General features: G+C 44.4%; 1 protein-coding gene across 1 annotated transcript in view; it reads left to right on the plus strand.

The window, feature by feature from the left end:
• LOC144102303 (uncharacterized) overlaps positions 1-25,182 on the plus strand; it is a 64,193-nt gene extending 39,011 nt beyond the window's left edge. The window contains exons 9-15 of the mRNA XM_077635606.1: positions 11,312-11,432; positions 13,034-13,169; positions 14,345-14,434; positions 21,177-21,226; positions 21,294-21,457; positions 24,375-24,436; positions 24,898-25,182. Of these exons, the coding sequence (XP_077491732.1) occupies positions 11,312-11,432; positions 13,034-13,169; positions 14,345-14,434; positions 21,177-21,226; positions 21,294-21,457; positions 24,375-24,436; positions 24,898-25,182 (908 nt within the window). The remainder of the gene's footprint in view (positions 1-11,311; positions 11,433-13,033; positions 13,170-14,344; positions 14,435-21,176; positions 21,227-21,293; positions 21,458-24,374; positions 24,437-24,897) is intronic.
• Positions 25,183-26,008: the final 826 nt, after the last annotated feature.

The following is a 26,008-nucleotide window of genomic DNA, read 5'->3' on the forward strand; positions in this document are numbered from 1 at the left end:
GCTCTAAGAAGAAACGAGATCAATGCTGTTTATTATCATTGTCATTTGTTTTGTGGTTGTAAGTGTACTAATGCCAAGACTGGAAGACGGGCAGGTTTTTCTTGAACCTTCAATCAGATTTCACTGCCTGATTTATCTTCACTACCAAAACGATAGCAGTAATTGGCTAAGCATAACACATCGAGTTCTTCTCCAAAAGTTGAGGTATGCTGGAGTATGTTAATGCCATAGCTTTAAAAAGCCCGTGTTGCAGAATTCTAGCGTCGTCTGTTGTCTGTGTCGTTGACTGTGCGCGAAAAATTCACGGAAAATTGCCAGAGAAGCAAGCCTCCTAGGCCATGTCATCACAACCTGCCCACCGGATCGTGAGCAGGTTGTCCGCCGTGTCAGGCGTCAGAATGATTTTGTTGCGAGAGGTTGCTCGGGAAGAGCAACCTTGGTTGCAAAAGCCCAATTGGTGGCAGCACCTGCCATTGCAGAGCATTAGCGCATCGCTTAACTGCTGTGCACCGCTGTGCAGGGAGTGGTATTTGGACTCCCAAGAATCTATGAATATAAAGTCGAGAATGACCGATTCTGCTTATGTGGGCATTAACCTATTACCGCTATCGCGTTATGCCGTGAAGGCGGAACTTGCTAGTTTCCCCTCCAGTTTTTACTAAAACAGAGAGAGCTGCACGAGCCTCTCAATGCCGGTGTCCCACTGAAGCCTAACAGGGAGGGCTGCACCCGTTACTTTTAGTTAATGGCTGTTAGTGGGTGCGGTCACACAGGTCCACCTCGACAGGCATAGCTATGGGGTGCGAGGGGATGGCCTTGTCCGTATACTTGGTCCTTCGACGACTTACTTGGCTACAGCGTGAAATTTAACAGCTTTCACTGAATGCCCCAAGTCGCTGAGTTTAGCACTGCTGAATTTTCATTAACATCACAATCATTCGTGCCTGCAATGCTTTTACAAGAATTTTGTTGAAAGAACTGGGAGGGATAGGCCTTTCGGGAGAGGAGTCAGAGGAGACAGCTCAGTAGAAGCAGTGGCTCCCCTTTCCACAAATACAGGCAGACATTGTTCGAATACCGCAGATGGAACATGACACAGTATTTATCCGAAAACTAGCAAACTTTTTGATCTGAATGGTGGCCTGCATAAAATGGTCAATGCTGTTCCTTTCTCAAACTAATTTTCATTTTTATAGCCTCGGGCGGGGTTCAAGCCTTTGGCGGCGCATAGAAATCTGCTTCCTTTCTCGATGGCATAGACCACTGGGACACCACTGCAGCCTCTCGCGCTGCGTCTTCTAACTCCTAGCCTCTGGCACAATGTGGTTTAAAGCAGAAGCATTAAGGCTCTCATTACCCAGAAAATTCGGCATGGGTGCTGTGGGCAAAAAAGCTGGCGACCCATCCATTCCTTGGGCCATTTAGGTCGCATGACCTCTCGACGTCATCACAATCTGCCCACCGGATTGTGAGCAAACTGCTCGTCTTGACAGGTGGCAGTTAAATTAAAGTTTGATCTTGAGGGGTTGCTGTTCCAAGCACATCCTCTACCTGTGGCGATGTCTGCTTCTATCCTCTACAGTCTCGGTGTCCTCCTTGAAAGCCAATGCTGGGCTCAATCACCCAACGCTGCAAGCTTCTACTGTCTACGCAGTTTTCGTCACGTCGGTGGATTCGACCTCGACACGGCATCCCAAGTATTTCCAAGCCACACAAAGGTAACGTGCCGGAGCTGCACGCATTAATGCGATGGCGTTACCTCCCGCGTGAAGCCAGGTGTCTGTGGGGTGATAATCCCCGTTGGTCGAGAGGGTCGCGACGTCACAACCACATGACCTTGCACGGGTAATGATCACATAGTACAACAGTGATGACGTCACTACACAATTCTTCATTGACCTACTGGGTCGTGACGTCATTCAGCCACCATTACACAGTGGCACTCAAGGAATGAAAGCAACTGCACCAAAAAGAAAAATAGTCTAGCCGGGACCTGGACCAATGCCCCTTAGGTCGAGCCGAGCGTGCTACCTCTCGACCACCAAGGAAAGGTTACTTTGACTTGTGTAATGCGAGGCCTTGCGTGTTTTGCAAAAAAAATCAAAACAGAAAAAAGCAATAAAGAACAATGTATGCGTCGCGGAGTGATACGCATAGAGTTAGTCTCCACTATGCTCTCTTGGAATAGCATGCGGTTATTAGTTTATCGTTACGTCTCGAAGTCATATATTGATGTTTCAAAGCCACTGTTTTTTATGCATGCCTGAAACGAGCTCCTGAATGTATTTGCACGGGACGCCATACTGTTCGTAGCACCCCGAAACTTTGCGGAAACTGCACCGTTCCTTCCTTTTTATTGCTTCTCTGTCGCCGCCATCATGTCATCATGGCACTCGGCAGGTATTGCTGTTCAGAAATGTAGTCAATAATAGTGGGAAAAATAAAAACATCCGGCCTATCCTTTTCCCACGTTCTCATCACCTCCATCTATCTCCCGTTGAAATTGATATTCTGCTTACATGCTCTAGCTGAGCTGGAAGCTTTGTTTTTTGCATGGTCGCAGCAACTCTAGTCTCTCTGTTATCTGAATCACGTTAATATTTCTTCCAGTGCACAGCTGTGGCTCTGTAGCTTTAGATTTAGGCTGCTGAGCCGAAGGTTGCAGGTACAAATCCTATCCATGGCAGCCATGTTTCGATGAAGGTGAGATTGAAAGGGCGGCTGAGTGTTGTGTTATGTCATTTAGCATTTAGAAGCTCAGGTGGTGGAAATAAATTCGGAGTGCTTCACTGCATCTTCTGCCTCAAAGCGCGAGTGCAGCTTCAGATTGTTGAACCCTGCGCCCACTGTACCATACTCTATCATGCCTGCGGTTTTCCTTCCGACACAGATATGGATGCGACCAAGGTTGCCTGTATTGGTGGAGCCACATGTGCCTGCCCTGTGCTCGGTGGCCCTCGAAGGTGGTGGCATAAACGAGGTACGAGTGAGGTACATCACAGTAGGGGTTGCTCGGGGAGCTGTGTACACTTGCACCTGCGTCTCAGGCCGACAAAATCGACTGATAGGTCTGAGTTTGGAGCTGCATAGCGCTTACCTGGCTGCTAGCACTTCACCCCCACAAGAAGTCTGCAGCTGCCTAGCTTCTGTCTGATGGCTGGTATTTATGGTAGAGTCTGTTCAGCCAAAGATTTATAGATGTACAAATTAATATTCCACTGGCTACATGTGCTCAACTGTGACGCGCGGTCTCGGCACCATGCCGCTTTGCCCTCTTGTTACATGCATTCTCTTCAACATAAGCATATTAGCACGGAACATCCTCTGTAAGTGCTCCCATATCGCTCCTGATATCCACTAACTGTGATCCCTGTGCACCTGTTATCGTCATATCTCACTATTCGGTCTGCTTGCCTGCTACCCTGGAATGCGTTCCTAAATCTTTCCTCGGCATCCATTCCTGACACTGTAATGTGCCACCTGCTATCTTCTAAAGCAACACTGAGAACAATGAAGCTGGCCTGTATGGTTAGACTACTGCCTCCTATAGTGACAGACACTTATACTTACACAAAAGTATTGGCCTTTATAGGCTAGAAAATGTAACAAAATAAAATGCAGGTGTCGCCACCACCCCCCATTTTCGCAAGTAAACTAGGTGCGTCAATGCAGGTGTTTGTAGATGTACCAGGGACTAGGCTACATCGTTGTTCACTTCAAATAAGTGACCACGAAGTCCTCTTTGGTACAGTTGCCTCAAGTTCAAGTCGAGTTTCGGGAAAACTTTTAAAAATAATTTTCTCAGCAATAAATGCATCTTTCGGTTTCGGTTTTACAAATACGAACATATCGAGGAAGAGCATAAAATTTTTCTTTTACTGTCAAAAAAAAATTTGGATGGAGTTGTTTCCAGTGTTCCTTTAATGCATTTCGTCAGCTGGGGCACCACAAAATACACCCGCTTTCGAGAAGTTTGCTAACAAAGCAACCTCTCCAGTGCACATAACTCATCGAAATAGCCAAACTTTATTGGGCCACAGCACCAAGGTTGTAACTACATTTTTTAAATTCTATAAACTGATATGGATATTACTTATGGTGGGCTATACACCTCTAAATAATTAAGGAGCCTAACTGCAACAGATAAAAATGGCCTGTTTAATATTAGTTAACCATCCTACTAGTTAGCACGTATTGGCTGTATTCTGATGTACTACATTGCTGATGATGCTATGCCTAAAAAAGTGCTGTTCGAATTCAATAAGCCTATTTTGAGAAAATCTTTAATATCTTGCGATCGTGTTTAGCCAACAGAGGCATGAGCGGTGCAGGGAAAACAAACCCGTAACCCTTGATACTTATACAGTAAATCTAATGGTGTGGCCATATGGGAGTTGAAGAGGTTGGGAGAACTGCCTGGTAATCGCAGGCAGGCGCAGGACAGGGTTAAGGAGGTTGGTCAATGGAAGATACCTTTGTCCTGCAGTGGATGTATTAGGGACGTGCGTGTACGGCACACCATGTGGAGCGCCCCCTCAACTTTTATACATTGCACACCATGGTGTGAAGCCCTGTCTTTGAACTGGCACCTGCTCATGCGACGGCAGTGTTCCAGGCGACCGCAGAAACACCAGCTCCCCGTGGCAGAGCTGAGGCATGGTTTCCCAAAAGGACAATGTCATGCTTGGAACATATACAGGGTGTTTCACTACGCATCATCCTGTACGGCAAAAGGGAATGGTCCAACGTTCGTGTTTTCGAAATGAGTATGGCGTTGAGTTCGGTTCGAGGGATAACAATGCTATCAAGAAGTTGCCACAGTGAGAAGTAGATTTTTTATATCTTATGGCTAAGAAAAATTCGTATAGCTTATGAATCGGTATGATTTTGAATCACTTAAGCAGTTCTTCGGTATGTGCGAGGTAGTCAACGTTTGCTATGTAACGTACTGCTTTTTTTTGCAGCATGTATATCTTGTGCAGGTTAGTTTGGGTAGCAGTGCCCCAGACAAAGAAAAAGTAGTTAACATACAACATGAATAATGGGTTGTATATTATTCATTTAATTGGTACGGGTAGATAGGAGTGAAATTTCAAGAGCATTCCGACGCACTTTGATAAATTGGTTAAAGTCGAGCTAATGTGACGGTCCCGGCTCATGTTCTTGTTAAAAAAAATTCCTAGAGTTTTTACTGTGTCTACCACGCCTATAATAGAGTTGTCTATTTTTAGTCTAAGGTCTGATGTAACAACGCTCTGCCGGTAATAAAAAAGGACCGCTTTTGTTTTCTTACTATTTATTATCAAGAAATTTGCTGCACTCTTTGATTTCAACATTTCTAGTAAACTGCTTATGTTTGAAATGAGAAACGGAATGTTATTTCCTCTAAACAAGAGACTCGTTTCGTCTGTGTAGAGAAGGTATTTTGGAAGGTTGCTGATATTTGTGCCGTTTATGTATAAAATAAACAATAGTGGTCCTGGTCCTAAAATACTGCCCTGTGGAACTCCAGTGGTCATAGGTTGAAGGGTTGAAACGTGCTGCTGCTCTATTGTTACACATTGATATCGATGCTGTAGATAAGACTTGAGTAGTCACGATGCACTGCCACGGATTCCGTGTCTTTCTACCTTGTTGAGTAGTATTTGATGGTTGAGGCAATCAAAGGCCTTCGAGAAATCCACAAAAACACCTATGTACATTTCTCTGTTTTCAAGTGCCTCGAGGATTATCTCTTTTTGCATTAGTAAGGCTGTTTCAGTGGACCTGTTTTGGTGGAAACAGTGTTGTGATGGATTAATGAGGTTGAGCTTATTGCAGAAGTTCAAAACTCTTTTATGAATAACTCTTTCTAGGCCCTTAGAAAACGTCGACAGTATAGAAATCGGTCGATAGTTGGACATCTTGTTTTTATCGCCACTCTTGAAAAGAACAATTGCTCTGAAGATTTGCATTAATTTGGGAAAGCAACCTGCTCACAACGCCAGATTATGTATATATAAGGCAGTAGGGAGGCAATAACATTCAGCACATATTTAACTGGAAGAATTTTATGCCATCAATATCGCGTGATTTGCTATTTTTCAACGAGTTGAATATATTACATACCTCGCGTTCATTTGTCGGATCAAAATAAATGCTGCAGTTATTCCTAGGAATTGTGCAGCTCAGAGATTGAGGGTTTTGAGAACTGCTGACAACATCTTTAAATAATTTGTTAAACTCTTCGTGTTCTGTGCCTTGTATACGGCGGCCCTGAAAAGCAAGATCTTTGAATTTATTGAATTGACCATTTGGTGGTCGGTAGATCATGCAGTAGATGTATTTTCTCGATTTCAAGCATAGGCATTCAATATCTTCAGTCAACAGAGACAGTTCAGGAATTATTTCGCATTCTAGATTATTTTTGATCAGGATTTCAATGCCCCCACCTTGTTTATTAGGTCTTTTTAGGAAGAAACTATTATATTCATCAGGGCCTGTAAACCTCTGTATCCGACGAATTCCGTGTTTCTGTCAACATTATTACATTGAAATCAAAAACAAATTCATTTAGAAGAATAGAAAGCACATCTTCTTTATGCCTTGCTGATCTTATATTCAGATGAAAAGAACTGAAGCCGATTTTTCTCGATGTTTATTAAATGTGGTGTTTGTCGTATGGAGGCTCGGCCATTTTACAGACGAGATGCAAAATATAAACAAGTGAAGACACTTCAACCATTTTTTCTACGTCCTGAGCATTGCGAAGGTACAGAATCGATGACGACTCTTGTTTCCTGGCAAGAACCCTACCATTGCTTGTCCAGACAAATTTCCATCCTTTTGCTTTCTTTTGTTCAATAGCCATGCCAAGTACTCGTTTTAGTGCTGGACAAAGGTGCTCGTTGATGAGCAGGGGCGAGCTCGTGAAGAGACGATGCTGGCATGCCGACACTAATCTAGAGTTTGCACTGTCTACCCAGAGTCATTGCAAAAGAAAATCATAACCCAATCGCATCTACGTGCAGTGCGGCCGTGCCAGCTTTCCAGATGGTGTACATAGCCCCACGTATACAGACGCCCACACACTTATCCGTTCACTCTAAACACGAATGAGCCAATATGTGAGAGTAAAAAGGAGTAAGCTATCCTGTAGCACACTCTTTTTAGGCTCAGTGCATGCTGCTCAATTTCTGGAATCCATTTCGATCACCAAGTGGAAAGAAAAATGATAGGTGTAACGTTAAGAGACCGGAAGCGCAGCACAGTGGGTAAGGGAACAAACGCAGGTTAATGATATTCTAGTCGAAATCAAGAGAAAGAAATGAGCTTGGGCAGGGCTGTAATGTGAAGGCAAGATAACCGCTGGACCTTAAGGGTAACGGAGTGGCTTCCAAGAGAAGGCAAACGTAGCAGAGGGCGGCAGAAGGTTAGGCGGCCGGATGAGATTAAGAAATTCACAGGCATAGGGTGGGCGCAGCTGGCAAAGGACAGGGTTGATTAGAGAGACTTGGGAGAGGCCTTTGCCCTGCAGTGGGCTTAGTCAGGCTGATGATGATGATGATGAAATACACGGAATGCTTATACTCTTGGCAATGGAAATATTCATGGCCAGCTTTCTTAGACAAAAAAATTTTAATGTTGAAATATTGTAGGTGTTGTTATATGAAAATGTTGATGATAGTGGTCTATTAATCCGATGAGTACCAAAATCTTTCTTTTAGAATGTTCCTGTAACTCTAATCGAGCAGTTAAGACTGCTATAGTAAACCGATGGGGAACGCTTTTGACGACTGCAAAAACGTTAATAGCAAAAGATTTAAGCCTGCCAATGGGAGATCTGTGGATATATTGATTGTTATAGTGAAATCTTACAATGTACAAAAAATGCATTCATAAATTGGTTCCCATTCAAAAATGCTTTTATCCAGGATTGTTGTATATGTCCCACTGCAAAGCACAATAACCTAATGCAGGCAGTTAAGGGAGGGAGTAGGCTTTCAGATGTGGCGCCAGAGGTCTTGAGTTTAGCATACAGAGGGCCAAACTACACTTTTGAGAACCTACCTGGCTCATCGTTTAAGTGTAACTAGTATTCACATTGCATAACCATCTTTTGTTTGGAACTTATTCTGAGCGCACTGCTGGGTTGCTTGATCAATTTTAATAGCGAAACTTCTAATACTTTTACGTTAGCTATGTAGCCCTGCGTTCTTCTGTAGAATCCACAGCATCAGCCGCGAAACCTTTAATTGCTGAATAAATTTATTTGAACCTAAATAATTTTATTTCATTTATTTAATTAGAAGCCCACCTGCCAACCGTGGCGGCTGGCATCCACCTGCCACGATTGGAAGAAAATGACTAAGCGTGGTTCTAATTAACTTGCAGTTCATTACTGTACCTCACAGACAGCAAATCTTTCTTCGATTCCTCTCACAGTGAAAAGGATCTAAAAATAAAAGAAAGCTCACCATCCCATTTTACTGCGGACTCACTGTGAAAACGGAGAACCCAATTATTTCTGATGATTTGCTAGCATTAGTCATGTTTATTGACTTAGACTGAAATTTGGGCCAATTTGGTTGTCGCAACACCGCAAAACCTAACGGATAGAGAGAGCAAGAAGTCGGAACGACTGAGCGCTGCGTCGCGTTTTGTGCTGCATCGTGTTTTGCGCTGTCGCAGAAATGTTAAGAAAGTTTCCACATAACTCGCACATTGTGTGTCCAATGCAGGTGCCTGCCTCTGTCTCCCATCAGGCTCGTGTACTCCTCGCCATTAGCAGGTACGTGAATCATTCGGGTCCATTACAAAGGGCGTTAGCAGATTGTCGACTTGCATTTACTTTGCAGCGTCATTCAGCTTGGTGCACGGAGAGCCCGAACTCGAGGATCGAGCAGCGGCCTGCTTACGTCGGCTGTGTCTGAAACATTATCATCACGTGGGCGCCAGCGACAGCCGAGACCCACTTCGTTCCTGCCACAGCAGGGATGGGGAAGGAGAGAGGCTGTCACAGGTGAGCAGGTCTGCTGCTTCTTTCTTTCTAGTTTCTTCCATCCCCTTTTCAAGTCTAGGCTAACTTGGGACGTCAGCAACCTATGCTCACTACATCACACTTTGCCAAGTACATCCACACCCTGCACGATACCAGGGTGAGCACACAGTATAAAGTAAATTTCATCTTTATAAGTCTCCGCATTTGGGCTCTTCCACGTCCACTTCCTGTTCTCTCATTTGTGGAAAGGAGGCATTTAGTACCCATATAATATTTCTCTGCGAACTCTACTAATACCCCCCACCCATCAGTAGAGTGTACCGTGTTTACAGTTAAAGGGACCCTGAAAGCGGGCCTCAATAAAGGTGCGATATGTCTGGGATGTTATAAGATGACGGTTCATAATTATCCCCCAGCAAGAATTATTTTAATGCCTTTTGTGCAAGCAGAGTTATATGCAGACAAAATTTGAACTTCCGCGTCTTCGCGCCTTTCCCTCTGCTCTCGCACGTCAAGACCGCGGTGCTTCTCCGCCGGCCCGTCCCCTACCTCCGCCGGCTGCGGCGCGCGCAGAGTGGCCGCGGCCATGGTAGCGCATGACGTCTGAAAGAATTTGATGCTGTGAACCAATAACCCCCAGCTGCTGACGTCATTTGCAAGACGTGATGTCGTCTGCCAGGTTTTCGTGCGAAATCCCGGCACTACGCGTCGCCGCGACGTGCGAAAGCGGGAATTTTTAAAAATGTATTGTAAATTTTCCGCTCGCTTTTGAGTTATCATATGCGGCATGTACGCTCGGTGGCCTGTACTCTACATAGTGCAAGCTTTTTAAAGGCAAGCTCAAACACCCCTTTCTGTGGCCCTTTAACACATTGCCGATACCACGTCTTCATAGAAACTTTCGACTATCTGCTCGTCATCGGCTGGATGTGGACACGATGGCCTATACCACTTTGGATTTGTACCTCTTATTAAGCATTATTACGATAACTTCCACCCTCTCGTTAATGCTATAGAATATTCCTTAATATGTTTTCAGCTATACGCTAGCCTATTGACCAGGAATCTCATACACAGTTCTCATCTGTTCGCTGAATGATAGCATAGCTTGTGTTCACACTTTAATGCTATATATGCTTCATCTGCCCTCTTACCTAACGAAAACCTATGACAGCTCATTTAATACCCTCTAGTTCCCTGAACACATTAGTCTGGAATATATGGTTCTGTATTGAGGTTTTGTCACTTGCTTGCCAATTAAAGAAGCCTCACCTGTGTGCGGAACAGGCTAAATTTATTATTTGCCAACATTACATTATGATCTGAGCCATATAATGTGCAGTTTTCTGTGTATCTCATTTTATTTTTTCATGTTATTTTTATAATCTACTGCGGCCCCATGTTCCTTCTTAATAGGCTAAACTCCAGAGATGTTGGGACAGGGTGTTGTTTTCAGCCAGTTGCAAAGATAGAAAAAAAAGAGGTACATTCATGTTTAAATCTTCATTTCATTACCGACCTTTATGGCAGGGGAAGAGGTATGCACCTATTAGGGAGTATGGAGTCGATAAAAGACTGATGAAAAATCAAGAGATCACCCTGGTCGTCATGCGGGCTTTTTTTTTTTTTTCAAAGTTTATGCCTGTTATCCAACAGCATAGAAAGGTGGGCCAGTTAGAGGCTGTTCATGATATTTTGTGGATGCAACCTTTATGGAGACGAAGAAAGAACACACTGGAAAGGTACTGTTCTCACAACTGGTTTTGTTGGAAAGAAAGTGGATACTTAAATGCGCTGTGAATCTGGTGTTGGTTATAACATTCCCTTCCTGTACGGACTGGCATACATAGAGACTTGTCGATGTTTGAACATTCTTCTTGAACAGCATAGTGTAATGACGACACCTCTCCCGGGATACTCTGCCGCGAATGCAGAAACTGCCGGCCTATTCTTCAGAAAACGATGTTCTAGTTTCAACAACAGCACACAAGAGAGGTTTTTTTTTTTAGTTCACATACGTGTAAATTGTCTCAGCAAGCCATATCACTCTTGCTGTCAAAGAAAGAAATATGCTATCTTTGAAGAGTCTTTTTTGTTTTCTTTTTTAGGTGTGAATTGGTAACTTGTGGTTTTTTCTGTTGCCGTTGTTGTGTATTGTATGTAAATTTCTGTTTTCTTTTCAATAGAAACCAGTTGTGAGAACTGCGCATGTTCTGTGTATTTTTTCTTCGTCTTCTTAAAGTTAGCGCCAACAAAACATCATGAACTACCTGTTGCTGCCAGCTGCAAATGGATTAACAAACAGCCGCTAACGGAGGCATTTCTTCGCAGAGCCAGGGCCTGCTGCGCCCGGTAGCACTGGGCAAGCTCACCAGCTGTTTTCACCTAGACGGCCGCTACGGCACGGCCCGTTGTCTCGGCAAAAGAATGTGGGCGGTGGGCTATTTCCGAGGTGAGTCAAGATATGTGTACTGCTTTAAGAAGAGACGAGATCAATGCTGTTTATTATCATTGTCATTTGTTTTGTGGTTGTAAGTGTACTAATGCCAAGACTGGAAGACTGGCAGGTTTTTCCTGAACCTTCAATCAGATTTCACTGCCTGATTTATCTTCACTACCAAAACGATAGCAGTAACTGGCTAAGCATAAAACATTGAGTTCTCCAAAAGCTGACGTATGCTGGAGTATATTAATGCCATAGCTTTAAAAAGCCCGTGTTGCAGAATTCTAGCGTCGTCTGTTCTCTGTGTCATTGACTGTGAGCGAAAAATTCACGGAAAATTGCCAGAGAAGCAAGCCTTCTAGGCCATGTCATCACAACCTGCCCACCGGATCGTGAGCAGGTTGTCCACCGTGTCAGGCGGCAGAATGATTTTGTTGCGAGAGGTTGCTCGGGAAGAGCAACCTTGGTTGCACAAGCCCGACTGGTGGCAGCACCTGCCATTGCAGAGCAATGGCGCTTAGCTTTACTGCTGCGCACCACTGCGCAGGGAGTGGTATGAGGACTCCCAAGGATCTATGAATATAAAGTCGAGAATGACCGATTCTGCATATGTGGGCACTAACCTATTACCGCTATCACGTTATGCCCTGAAGGCGGAACTTGCTAGTTTCCCCTCCAGTTTTTACTAATACAGAGAGAGCTGCACGAGCCTCTCGGTGCCGGTGTCCCACTGAAGCCTAATAGGGAGGGCTGCACCCGTTACTTTTTGTTAATGGCTGTTAGTGGCTGCGGTACACACAGGTCCATCTCGACAGGCATAGCTATGGGGTGCGAGGGGATGGCCTTGTCCGTATACTGGGACCTTCGACGACTTACTTGGCTACAGCGTGCAATTTAACAGCTTTCACTGAATGCCCCAACTCGCTGAGTTTAGCACTGCTGAATTTTCATTAACATCACAATCATTCGTGCCTGCAATGCTTTTACAAGAATTTTGTTGAAAGAACTGGGAGGGATAGGCCTTTCGGGAGAGTAGTCAGTGGAGACAGCTCAGGAGAAGCAGTGGCTCCCCTTCCACAAATACAGGCAGACATTGTTCGAATACCGCAGATGGAACATGACACAGTATTTATCCGAAAACTAGCAAACTTTTTGATCTGAATGGTGGCCTGCATAAAATGGTCAATGCTGTTCCTTTCTCAAACTAATTTTCATTTTTATAGCCTCGGGCGGGGTTCAAGCCTTTGGCGGCGCATAGAAATCTGCTTCCTTTCTCGATGGCATAGACCACTGGGCCACCGCTGCAGCCTCTCGCTCTGCGTCTTCTAACTCGTAGCCTCTGGCACAATGTGGTTTAAAGCAGAAGCATTAAGGCTCTCATTACCCAGAAAATTCAGCATGGGTGCTGTGGGCGAAAAAGCTGGCGACCCACCCCCCTCCTTGGGCCATTTAGGTCGCATGACCTTTCGACGTCATCACAATCTGCCCACCGGATTGTGAACAAACTGCTCGTCTTGACAGGTGGCAGTTAAATTAAAGTTTGATCTTGAGGGGTTGCTATTCCAAGCACATCCTCTACCTGTGGCGATGTCTGCTTCTATCCTCTACAGTCTCGGTGTCCTCCTTGAAAGCCAATGCTGGGCTCAATCACCCAACCCTGCAAGCTTCTACTGTCTACATAGTTTTCGTCACGTCGGTGGATTCGACCTCGACACTGCATCCCCAGCATTTCCAAGCCACACAAAGGTAACGTGCCGGAGCTGCACGCATTAATGCGATGGCGTTACCTCCCGTTCGACGTGAAACCAGGTGTCTGTGGGGTGATAACCCCGTTGGTCGAGAGGGTCGCGACGTCACAACCATATGACCTTGTGCAAGTAATGATCACATAGTACAACAGTGATGACGTCACTACACAATTCTTCATTGACCTACTGGGTCGTGACGTCATTCAGCCACCATTATACAGTGGCGCTCAAGAAAGCAAAGCAACTGCACCAAAAAGAAAAATTGTCTAGCCGGGACCTGGACCAATGCCCCTTAGGTCGAGCCGAGCGTGCTACCTCTCGACCACCGAGGAAAGGTTACTTTGACTTGTGTAATGCGAGGCCTTGCGTGTCTTGCAAAAAAAATCAAAACAGAAAAAAGCAATAAAGAACAATGTATGCGTCGCGGAGTGATACGCATAGAGTTAGTCTCCACTATGCTCTCTTGGAATAGCATGCGCTTATTAGTTTATCGTTACGTCTCGAAGTCATATATTGATGTTTCAAAGCCACTGTTTTTTATGCATGCCTGAAACGAGCTCCTGAATGTATTTGCACGGGGCACCATAGTGTTCGTAGCACCCCGAAACTTTGCAGAAACTGCACCTTTCCTTCCTTTTTATTGCTCCTCTGTCGCCGCCATTATGTCATCATGGCACTTGGCGGCTATTGCTGTTCAGAAATGTAGTCAATAAGAGTGGGAAAAATAAAAACACACAGCCTATCTTTTTCCCACGTTCTCATCACCTCCATCTAGCTCCCGTTGAAATTGATATTCTGCTTACATGCTCTAGTTGAGCTGCAAGCTTTTTTTTTGCATGGTCGCAGCAACTCTAGTCTCTCTGTTATCTGAATCACGTTAATATTTCTTCCAGTGCACAGCTGTGGCTCTGTAGCTTTAGATTTAGGCTGCTGAGCCGAAGGTTGCAGGCTCGAATCCCATCCATGGCAGCCATGTTTCGATGAAGGTGAGGTTGAAAGGCCAGCCGAGTGTTGTGTTGTGTCGTTTAGCATTTAGAAGGTCAGGTGGTGGAAATAAATTCGGAGCGCTTCACTGCATGTTCTACCTGAAAGCGCGAGTGCAGCTTCAGATTGTTAAACCCCGCGCCCACTGTACCATACTCTATCATGCCTGCGGTTTTCCTTCTGACACAGATATGGACGCGATTAAGGTTGCCTGGATTGGTGGAGCCACATGTGCCTGCCCTGTGCTCGGTGGCCCTCAAAGGTGGTGGCATAAACGAGGTACGAGTGAGGAACGTCACAATAGGGTTTGCTCGGGGAGGTGTGTACACTTGCACCTGCGTCTCAGGCCAACAAAATCGACTGATTGGTCTTAGTTTGGAGTTGCATAGCGCTTACCTGGCTGCTCACACTTGACCCCCACAAGAAGTGTGCAGCTGCCTAGGTTCTGTCTGATGGCTGGTATTTATGGTAGAGTCTGTTCAGGCAAAGATTTATGGATGTACAAATTAATATTCTACTCACTACTTGTGCTCAACTGTGACACGCGGTCTTGGCACCATGCCGCTTTGCCATCTTGTTACATGCATTCTCATCAACGTAAGAATATTAGCATAGAACAGCCTCTGTAAGTACTCCCATATCGCTCCTGATATCCACTAACTGCGATCACTGTGCACCTGTTATCGTCATATCTCACTATTCTGTCTGCTTGCCTGCTACCCTGAAATGCGTCCCTACATCTTTCCTCGGCATACATTCTTGACAATGTAATTTGCCACCTGCTATCTTCTAAAGCAACACTGAGAACAATGAAGCTGGCCTGTATGGTTAGACGACCGCCTTCTATAGCGACAGACACTTATACTTTCACAAGAATATTGGCCTTCTTAGGCTAGAAAAGGTAACAAAATAAAATGCAGGTGTCACCACTACCCCCTATTTTCGCAAGAAAACTGGGTGTGTCAATGCAGGTGTTTGTAGATGTACCAGGAACTAGGCTACATCGCAGTTCACTTCAAATAAGTGACCACGAAGTCCTCTTTGGTGCAGTTGTCACAAGTTCAAGTCGAGTTGCGGAAAACTTTTTTGAAATAATTTTCTCAGTAATAAATGCATCTTTCGGTTTCGGGTCGCCAAATGCGAACATGTAGAGGAAGAGACATAGAATTTTTCTTTTACTGGGAAAAAAAAATTTGGATGGAGTTGTTTCCAGTCTTCCTTCAATGCATCTCGTCAACTGGGGCACCACAAAATACACGCGCTTTCGAGAAGTTTGCTAACAAAGCAACCTCTCCAGTGCACATAACTCATCGAAATAGCCAAATTTTATTGGGCCACAGCACCAAGGCTTTAACTACGTTTTCTAAACTCGAAAAACTGATATGGATATTACTTACTGTGGGCTATACACCTCGAAATAATTAAGCAGCCTAACTGCAACAGTTCAAAATGACCTGTTCATTATTAGTTAACCATCCTGCTAGTTAGCACGTATTGGCTGTATTCTGATGTACTACATTGCTGACGATGCTATGCCTAAGATAGTGCTGTTCGAATTCAAAAAGCCTATTTTTAAAAATTGTTTAAAATCTTGCTATCGTGTTTAGCCAACAGAGGCATGAGCGGTGCAGGGAAAACAAACCCGTAACCCTTGATACTTAAACAATAAATCTAATGGTGTGGGCAGATGGGAGTTGGAGAGGTTGGGAGAACTGTCTGGTAATCGCAGGCAGGTGCAGTACAGGGTTAAGGAGGTCGGTTAATGGGAGAGCCCCTTGTCCTGCAATGGATGTATTAGGGACGTGCATGTACGGTGCACCAAGTGGAGCGTCCCCTCAACTTTTATACATTGCACATTATGGTGTGAAGCCCTGTCTTTGAACTGGCGCCTGCTCATCCGATGGCAGTGTTCCGGACGACCGCGGAAACAGCAGCTCCCCGTGGCAGAGCTCAGGCATGGTTTCCCAAGAGGACGTCATGCTTGGAACATATACAGGGTGCTTCACCACGCATCATCCTCTACGGCAAAAGGGAATGGTCCAACGTTCGTGTTTTCAAAATGAGTATGGCGTTCAGTTCGGTTCGAGGGATAACAATGCTATCAAGAAGTTGCCACAGTGAGAAGTAGATTTTTTATATCTTATGGCTAAGAAAAATTCGTATAGCTTATGAATCGGTATGATTTTGAATCGCTTAAGCAGTTATGCGGTATGTGCGAGGTAGTCAACGTTTGCTATGTAACGTACTGCTTTTTTTTGCAGCTTGTATATCTTGTGCAGGTTAAATTGAGTAGCAGTGCCCCAGACAAGGAAAATGTAGTTAACATACGACATGAATAATGTGTTGTACATTGTTAATTTAATCGGTACGGGTAGATAGGAGCGAAATTTTGCGAAGCATTCCGGCGCACTTTGATAAATTGGTTAAAGTCGAGCTAATGTGAGGGTCCCAGCTCATGTTCTTATTAAAGAAATTACCTAGTGTTTTTACTGTGTCTACCACGCCTATAATAGAGTTGTCTATTTTTAGTCTAAGGTCTGATGTAACAACGCTCTGCCGGTAATGAAAAAGGACCGCTTTTGTTTTTTTACTATTTATTATCAAGGAATTTGCAGCGCTCCATGATTTCAACTTTTCTAGTACACTGTTTATGTTTGAAATGAACAATTGAATGTTATTTCTTCTATACAAGAGACTCGTTTCATCTGCATACAGAAGATATTTTGGAAGGTTGCTGATATCTATTATGTCGTTTATGTATAAAATAAACAATAGCGGTCCTGGTCCTAAAATACTGCCCTGTGGAACTCCAGTGGTTATAGGTTAAAGGGTTGAAACGTGCTGCTCTATTGTTACACATTGATATCGATGCTGTAGATAAGACTTGAGTAGTCAAGATGCACTGCCACGGATTCCATGTCTTTCTAGCTTGTTGAGTAGTATTTGATGGTTGAGGCATTCAAAAGGCCTTCGAGAAATCCACAAAAACACCTATGCACATTTCCCTGTTTTCAAGTGCCTCGAGGATTATCTCTTTTTGCATTAGTAAGGCTGTTTCAGTGGACCTGATTTGGTGTTGTGATGGATTAATGAGGTTGAGCTTATTGCAGAAGTTCATGAGTCTTTTATGAATAACTTTTTCTAGGCCCTTAGAAAAAATCGACAGAATAGAAATTGGTTGATAGTTGGACATCTTGTTTTTATCGCCACTCTTGAAAAGAACAATTACTGTGGATATTTTTATTAATTTAGGAAAGCAACCTGTTCACAATGCCAGATTATGTATATATAAGTCAGTAGGGAGGCAATAACATTCAGCACATATTTAACTGGAAGAATTTTATGCCATCAATATCGCGTGATTTGCTATTTTTCAACGAGTTGAATATATTACATACCTCGCGTTCATTTGTCGGATCAAAATAAATGCTGCAGTTATTCCTAGGAATTGTGCAGCTCAGATATTGAGGCTTTTGAGAACTGCTGACAACATCTTTAAATAATTTGTTAAACTCTTCGTGTTCTGTGCCTTGTATACGGCGGCCCTGAAAAGCAAGATCTTTGATAACTGGCGATGACGGGGTTCTGTTTAGCAACTTGTTTAGTTTTTTTCATAGGTCTGCACTGTCTTTACAGGATTCCCGTTGGAAGTGATGTTGCAGGAAACGCCGCATTTCATTTCTCAGGAAGGAATTCAGCTTATTTTTATATTGCTTAAATATTGTGAGCCTTCCAGGGATCTTCTTCTTTCACTTGTATGTACCATCATCATACCACGGCTCTGCCTGTGGCACGCGCCTCGGGTCAGCCATTAGAATAAACACCAGGCATGGCCGTCGTGCCGTCTCTGCCTAGCCTTCTTCCACAAATGTCCTGCCATTTCGGCCTGGCCTTCCTTCAAAATATTTTTAAATCTAAAAGTGACCTCGTTTTGGCAAACTTTTTATATAATCGCCTTCATTTTTATTCGTCTTAAACATTCACAGCTGATCCAGGGCTTTTGGTTGCTATGATGCGGCTTTAAAATAATTTCTCTAAATTGTTCACAGTAAATTCGCTCAAAAATGAATATGAGTGTTTCATATGCCTCATCTGCAGTGTCACAGTAGTATACACTATTCCAGTTTTCATTCACAAGACTTGAGTAGAAAGATTCCAAGGTTACAGGATCCTGGATGATTACTGTCATCAAACGACATGTGGCATGCGTTCTTTTAACTTTACATTCAACAAAAAGGTATATCAAACAGTGGTCACTTATGCCATTACATACAACTCCAGATATTACATTTTTTGCATCAATGTTGGTGATAAAAATGTCTATGTTTAAATGTGGTGTTTATGTCGTACGGAGGTTCAACCATTTTACAGACCAGATGCAAAATATAAAGTCTCTGTGCACATTGTAACACGTGTTGCAGTTTTAGTAAAGATAGCATGACCATTTGCTTTTACTGTCAAAAGAAAGGTCTCCTGCGCAGGGCGAGATTTTAGCACATTATTGAAATCAACCACGAGTAATAATTCCATATGATTTACATTCACGTAGTTGAATAGTAATTCAGTGTGAGAAATGAATTTATTGAATTGACCATTTGGTGGTCGGTAGACCATGCAGTAGATGTATTTTCTCGATTTCAAGCATAGGCATTCAATATCTTCAGTCAACAGAGACAGTTCAGGAATTATTTCGCATTCTAGATTATTTTTGATCAGGATTTCAATGCCCCCACCTTGTTTATTAGGTCTTTTTAGGAAGAAACTATTATATTCATCAGGGCCTGTAAACCTCTGTATCCGACGAATTCCGTGTTTCTGTCAACATTATTACATTGAAATCAAAAACAAATTTATTTCGAATAATAGAAAGCTCATCTTCTTTAAGCCTTGCTGATCTTATATTCAGATGAAAAGAACTGAAGCCGATTTTTCTCGATGTTTATTAAATGTGGTGTTTGTCGTATGGAGGCTCGGCCATTTTACAGACGAGATGCAAAATATAAACAAGTGAAGACACTTCAACCATTTTTTCCACGTCCTGAGCATTGCGAAGGTACTGAATCGATGACGACTCTTGCTTCCTGGCAAGAACCCTACTATTGCTTGTCCAGACAAATTTCCATTCTTTTGCTTTCTTTTGTTCAATAGCCATGCCAAGTACTCGTTTAGTGCTGGACAAAGGTGCTCATTGATGAACAGGGGCGAGCTCGTGAAGAGACGATGCTGGCATGCCGACACTAATCTAGAGTTTGCACTGTCTACCCAACGTCATTGCAAAAGAAAATCATAACCCAATCGCATCTACGTGCAGCGCGGCCGCGCCAGCTTTCCACATGGTGTACATAGCCCCACGTATACAGACGCCCACACACTTATCCGTTCACTCTAAACACGAATAAGCCAATATTTGAGAGTAAAAAAGAGTAAGCTATCTTCTAGCACACTCCTTTTAGGCTCAGTGCATGCTGCTCAATTTCTGGAATCCATTTAGATCACCAAGTGGAAAGAAAAATGATAGGTGTAACGTTAAGAGACCGGAAGCGCAGCACAGTGGGTAAGGGAACAAACGCAGGTTAATGATATTCTAGTCGAAATCAAGAGAAAGAAATGAGCTTGGGCAGGGCTGTAATGTGAAGGCAAGATAACCGCTGGACCTTAAGGGTAACGGAGTGGCTTCCAAGAGAAGGCAAACGTAGCAGAGGGCGGCAGAAGGTTAGGCGGGCGGATGAGATTAAGAAATTCACAGGCATAGGGTGGGCGCAGCTGGCAAAGGACAGGGTTGATTGGAGAGACTTGGGAGAGGCCTTTGCCCTGCAGTGGGCTTAGTCAGGCTGATGATGATGATGATGAAATACACGGAATGCTTATACTCTTGGCAATGGAAATATTCATGGCCAGCTTTCTTAGACAAAAAAATTTTAATGTTGAAATATTGTAGGTGTTGTTATATGAAAATGTTGATGATAGTGGTCTAATAATCCGATGAGTACCAAAATCTTTCTTTTAGAATGTTCCTGTAACTCTAATCGAGCAGTTAAGACTGCTATAGTAAACCGATGGGGAACGCTTTTGACGACTGCAAAAACGTTAATAGCAAAAGATTTAAGCCTGCCAATGGGAGATCTGTGGATATATTGATTGTTATAGTGAAATCTTACAATGTACAAAAAATGCATTCATAAATTGGTTCCCATTCAAAAATGCTTTTATCCAGGATTGTTGTATATGTCCCACTGCAAAGCACAATAACCTAATGCAGGCAGTTAAGGGAGGGAGTAGGCTTTCAGATGTGGCGCCAGAGGTCTTGAGTTTAGCATACAGAGGGCCAAACTACACTTTTGAGAACCTACCTGGCTCATCGTTTAAGTGTAACTAGTATTCACATTGCATAACCATCTTTTGTTTGGAACTTATTCTGAGCACGCTGCTGGGTTGCTTGATCATTTTTAATAGCGAAACTTCTAATACTTTTACGTTAGCTATGTAGCCCTGCGTTCTTCTGTAGAATCCACAGCATCAGCCGCGAAACCTTTAATTGCTGAATAAATTTATTTGAACCTAAATAATTTTATTTTATTTATTTAATTAGAAGCCCACCTGCCAACCGTGGCGGCTGGCATCCACCTGCCACGATTGGAAGAAAATGACTAAGCGTGGTTCTAATTAACTTGCAGTTCATTACTGTACCTCACAGACAGCAAATCTTTCTTCGATTCCTCTCACAGTGAAAAGGATCTAAAAATAAAAGAAAGCTCACCATCCCATTTTACTGCGGACTCACTGTGAGAACGGAGAACCCAATTATTTCTGATGATTTGCTAGCATTCGTCATGTTTATTGACTTAGACTGAAATTTGGGCCAATTTGGTTGTCGCAACACCGCAAAACTTAACGGATAGAGAGAGCAAGAAGTCGGAACGACTGAGCGCTGCGTCGTGTTTTGTGCTGCATCGTGTTTTGCGCTGTCGCAGCAATGTTAAAAAAGTTTCCACATAACTCGCACATTGTTTGTCCAATGCAGGTGCCTGCCTCTGTCTCCCATCAGGCTCATGTACTCCTCGCCATTAGCAGGTACGTGAATCACTTGGGTCCATTACAAAGGGCGTTGGCAGATTGTCGACTTGCATTTACTTTGCAGCGTCATTCAGGTTGGTGCACGAAGAGCCCGAACTCGAGTATCGAGCAGCGGCCTGCTTACATCAGCTGTGTCTGAAACGTTATCATCACGTGGGCGCCAGCGACAGCCGCGACCCACTTCATCTCAGCCACAGCAGGGATGGGGAAGGAGAGAGGCTGTTGCAGGTGAGCAAGTCTGCTGCTTCTTTCTTTCTAGTTTCTTCCATCCCCTTTTCAAGTCTAGGCTAACTTGGGACGTCAGCAACATATGCTCACTACATCGCACTTTGCCGAGCACATCCACACCCTGCACAATCCCAGGGTGAGCACACAGTATAAAGTCAAATTCATCTTTATAAGTCTCCCCATTTGGGCTCTTCCACGTCCACTTCCTGTTCTCTCATTTGTGGAAAGGAGGTATTTAGTATCCATATCTTATTTCTCTGTGAAATCTAATACCCCCCTGCCCATCAATACAGTGTACCGTGATTACACTTAAAGGGACCCAAAAAGCGGGTCTCAATAAAGGCACGATATGTCTGGTATGTTAAAAGACGACGGTTCATAATTATCCCCCAGCAAGAAATATTTCAATGCGTTTTGTGGAAGCTGAGTTATATGCAGACAAAATTTGAACTTCCGCGTATTCGCGCCTTTCCCTCTGCTCTCGCACGTCAAGACCGCGGTGCTTCTCCGCCGGCACCTCCCCTACCTCTGCCGGCTGCGGCGCGCACGGAGTTGCCGCGGCCGTGGTACCGCATGACGTCTGAAAGAATTTGATGCTGTGAACCAATGATAACCCCCGGCTGCTGACGTCATTTGCAAGGCGTGACGTCGTCTACCAGGTTTTCATGCGAAAGCACTTTGATGAATTGGTTAAAGTCGAGCTAATGTGAGGGTCCCAGCTTATGTTCTTGTTAAAGAAAATTCCCAGTGTTTTTACTGTGTCTACCACGCCTATAATAGAGTTGTCTATTTTTAGTCTAAGGTCTGATGTAACAACGCTCTGCCGGTAATGAAAAAGGACCGCTTTTGTTTTTTTACTATTTATTATCAAGGAATTTGCAGCGCTCCATGATTTCAACTTTTCTAGTACACTGTTTATGTTTGAAATGAACAATTGAATGTTATTTCTTCTATACAAGAGACTCGTTTCATCTGCATACAGAAGATATTTTGGAAGGTTGCTGATATCTAATATGTCGTTTATCTATAAAATAAACAATAGCAATCCTGGTCCTAAAATACTGCCCTGTGGAACTCCAGTGGTTATAGATTGAAGGGTTGAAACGTGCTGCTCTATTGTTACACATTGATATAGATGCTGTAGATAAGACTTGAGTAGTCACGATGCACTGCCATGGAATACATGTCTTTCTAGCTTGTTGAGTAGTATTTGATGGTTGAGGCAATCAAAGGCCTTCAAGAATTCCACAAAAACACCTATGTACATTTCCCTGTTTTCAAGTGCCTCGAGGATTATCTCTAACCAGTGGGGAACGCTTTTGACGACAACAAAAGTGGGAACGCTTTTGACGACAACAAAAACGTTAATAGCAAAAGAATTCAAGCCTGCCAATGGGAGATCTGTGGATATATTGATTGTTATAGTGAAATCATACAATGTACAAAAAATGCATTCATAAACTGGTTCCCATTCAAAAATTCTTTTATCCAGAATTGTTGGATATGTCCCACTGCAAAGCACAATAACCTAATGCAGTTACTTAAGGGAGTAGGCCTTCACAGGCGGCACCGGAGGTCTTGAGTTTAGCATATAGAGGGGACAAACTACAGTTAACATTCATCATAACTGCTTGAACATCGCATGTTTTGAAAAGGGAGTTTGTTTTCATTGCCAACTCCAAGTATTCCATATTTTTAGTGATGGAAATCTACACCAGGGCTTGGGAAACATTTCCTTGTCCTTGAAGGTAGTGTGCTAGAGAGAAGCTTACTTCCTTTTTACACCTTTCAGAGGGGTAGAGTGCTTGAACGGTGTGCAGAGAAGTACACTGGCGTGATTTTCGAGTGGTCCGCATCTCGGTTCAACATATCATGCATGAACATTTGCAGAGGTCGCGATTTACTTCTGACATCATAGAAGAAAAAAATTGGTGGTGGTTCAGCTCTGGTTAAGTCTGGAGTGACGCGATAGCTACAGCTGGCCAAGTGCAACTTGCTCAGTTGAATTGCAAAGTCAGTCTTTCGCTGCTCCGTTTCGCAGGGCGTTCCTTAATTGTTCATCTTCGTCCCACTTGACACGGCGCATGTGCACAACTGTGGCAGTTTGGTTTTGCCGGAGTGCCACTGACAGCAGCAGCTGCTCCGCACCTCGTGGCTGGTCACATGACCAACCAGGTGACGAACCACGTGATCAGCCACGACGCCGTACCGCCGGCAGCTGCGCATCACGTGACCAACCACATGACAGCGTGGTGTCGCCGCCACGCGGAAGGCTCGAAATGCTACCGTAATGTAGCTATCGTACAAAATTGACAGACTATAAAGACAGTCGGTAATGCACACAACCTGTCACCGGTGGCAGGTGGCGTGTTACGCTGCTAACCACCTTCCGGGATCCTCTTTTGGAAGCCACCTTCCGGTTGTCCGTTCCTCCGCTCTCGTCATGACAGGTGGCATTTCGCTCTGCTACTGCGTGCCATGGGGTGGCGTGTTAAGCCAGTGACAATGACTAAAACGTGGAATCCACGGACAGGTGCCTAAGATGCAGGCTGCAGCGAATGTCTCAAATGCACAACAGAGCTCTCCGAGCACTCTGTATGTAGATAACTCTGTGGACGACTGTGCAAGGATTGATTGCAGGGATCTGCATGACCACACGGAAATTCAGTGAGTACTTCTGTGGGCCTGTGCTCCAAGTAGTGCACCATGTTGCCTCATGGGTTCCTTCGGAGTAAGTACTGCGGAAGCTGTACAGCTTAGAACAGAAGCACTTACACGCAGTACACTGCTTGGGAGGTGCTTGTCCTGGGTCTCTGTCTTCACTGTAAAAGCATCTTACTGGGTGGCATGGCTATCTCTCCCTGAGAAGCACAGAAAGTCCGGCGGTTAATCACTCGCTTCTTGGCTGTTGTTGCAGGGAGGCTGTGCCCAGACCGGCAGTTCCGGGATCGCAGCCGCAACATCGGACGCTCGGATTGGGTAAGTCCGTTATTCTGTTAGTCTACTGTTCATTGCAGTATTCCCACGAAAAAAACTCGCAAGAAGAAAAAGTTGTGCATGGTAGACTAAAGTCTGAAAGTTTTACAGTGGCTGAGGCTTCACAGTGGTGTTTGAATAGTATTTTTTTGCTTGACAAGCGGCATTTCTATCGGCATAATAGTATGCTGTAAAAACTTCTGCGTTCATTCGCTTCCACAGAAGAACGTTGCTTCGGCGAATCTGAGCCCTATCATTTTCCTTTCCATAGCTCGCTGCGTTGTCCTTTCAAATTCAAGCTTTTCCATTAGCCTCCAAGTACCTGAATGGGTGCCAGAGGGATAGAACTGTTACATGCTTCTGGTTGAGGCTCAATGCTAAGCTTTTAATTGGTGGCCTGAGTTTACCTGCCAAATGCACTGCTCACCATTCATATTTGCCTCTGCTTTTTCTCTCTTGCACAGGCTCGATGTTACCCTGGGAAGCCAAAGTCGGGCTCAATCACCTGGCTCATCTGCCTCTTCCAGCCCCCCAGAAGACCCTTCTTTATATGGACTGGCTCTGTCAAGAGACCGTATGAGACTTCCATGAGCACGTCCCCAGTGGTGACCAGCAAGACACCTGCACTGCAGAATGTGTGCAGGAACCGCTTCGGTGTCTCTTACAAGGCAGCAAGATTCTGTTCAATCGGCACCTCATACCAGGGCTTTGCTGCTGCGGCTTTCACATGTCACGTTTTTGGCCCATGACCGCACCATTTGCTTTGTACCCACGAGTGTTAATTATATGCATCTATTCTGCCTCTTCTTTACATGCTGGAGTAATTTTCTTATCTGTTTAAAAAAACACACACTACATTTAAGACAAAACACAAGGGGCGTCTCTTCTATCATTTTCCTTTCCATAGCTCACTGCGTTGTCCTTTCAAATTCTGGCTTCCTTCAGAGACGTCAAGCTCGACACGTCGTCTTCTACCGTCGTGGATTCACTGTCGGAGGCTGAGCGAGCTCGTCTAGCCGCTTCGTCGATCATTACGACGCCTATTGAGACGTTTACACGCTCTTTTTCGGTCTCTTCGGCACGCTGTCTCGTCCTTGCTTCGTTCCGACGCCGAAGTCTGGCTTCTTTCGGCCTAACCGACTCATCGTTCTCTATAACGGCCGAAGCACAAGGCAGTGTTTCTAAGCGCCGCGTCAGCGTGTGGACTACTGGCTTCGCCGGAAGTGAAAATTCGGCGCTTGGAGCGAGGCGACGCAGGGAGACGCAGACATCTGACCAGATCTCAGCGTTGGCACCGGTACCCCGTAGGTATGTAGCCAAAAGCCGTGGCCCGTTTCTGGAAAGGCAGTAGGGCCCCCTCTGTACCCTTGCTATTGTCCCCCTTGCCCCCGCATAAGGTTCCCGTCGCCGCTGAATGCAACGAAACCTCGGGAAATGAGAAACACAGGAATGACGTCCGGTCAATGAATTTGGAAGGCAACCCCTCGCCGAGCACTGCTCCATGAACACTTCTTCACTTATGTGGCTTATGTGCGGAGCGCCTACGCGCCCAGCGCCGTGCTGGTGCTGGCTGCT

Source organism: Amblyomma americanum, chromosome 8 (genome assembly GCF_052857255.1).
Source record: "Amblyomma americanum isolate KBUSLIRL-KWMA chromosome 8, ASM5285725v1, whole genome shotgun sequence".
Classification (NCBI taxonomy): Eukaryota; Metazoa; Arthropoda; class Arachnida; order Ixodida; family Ixodidae; genus Amblyomma; species Amblyomma americanum.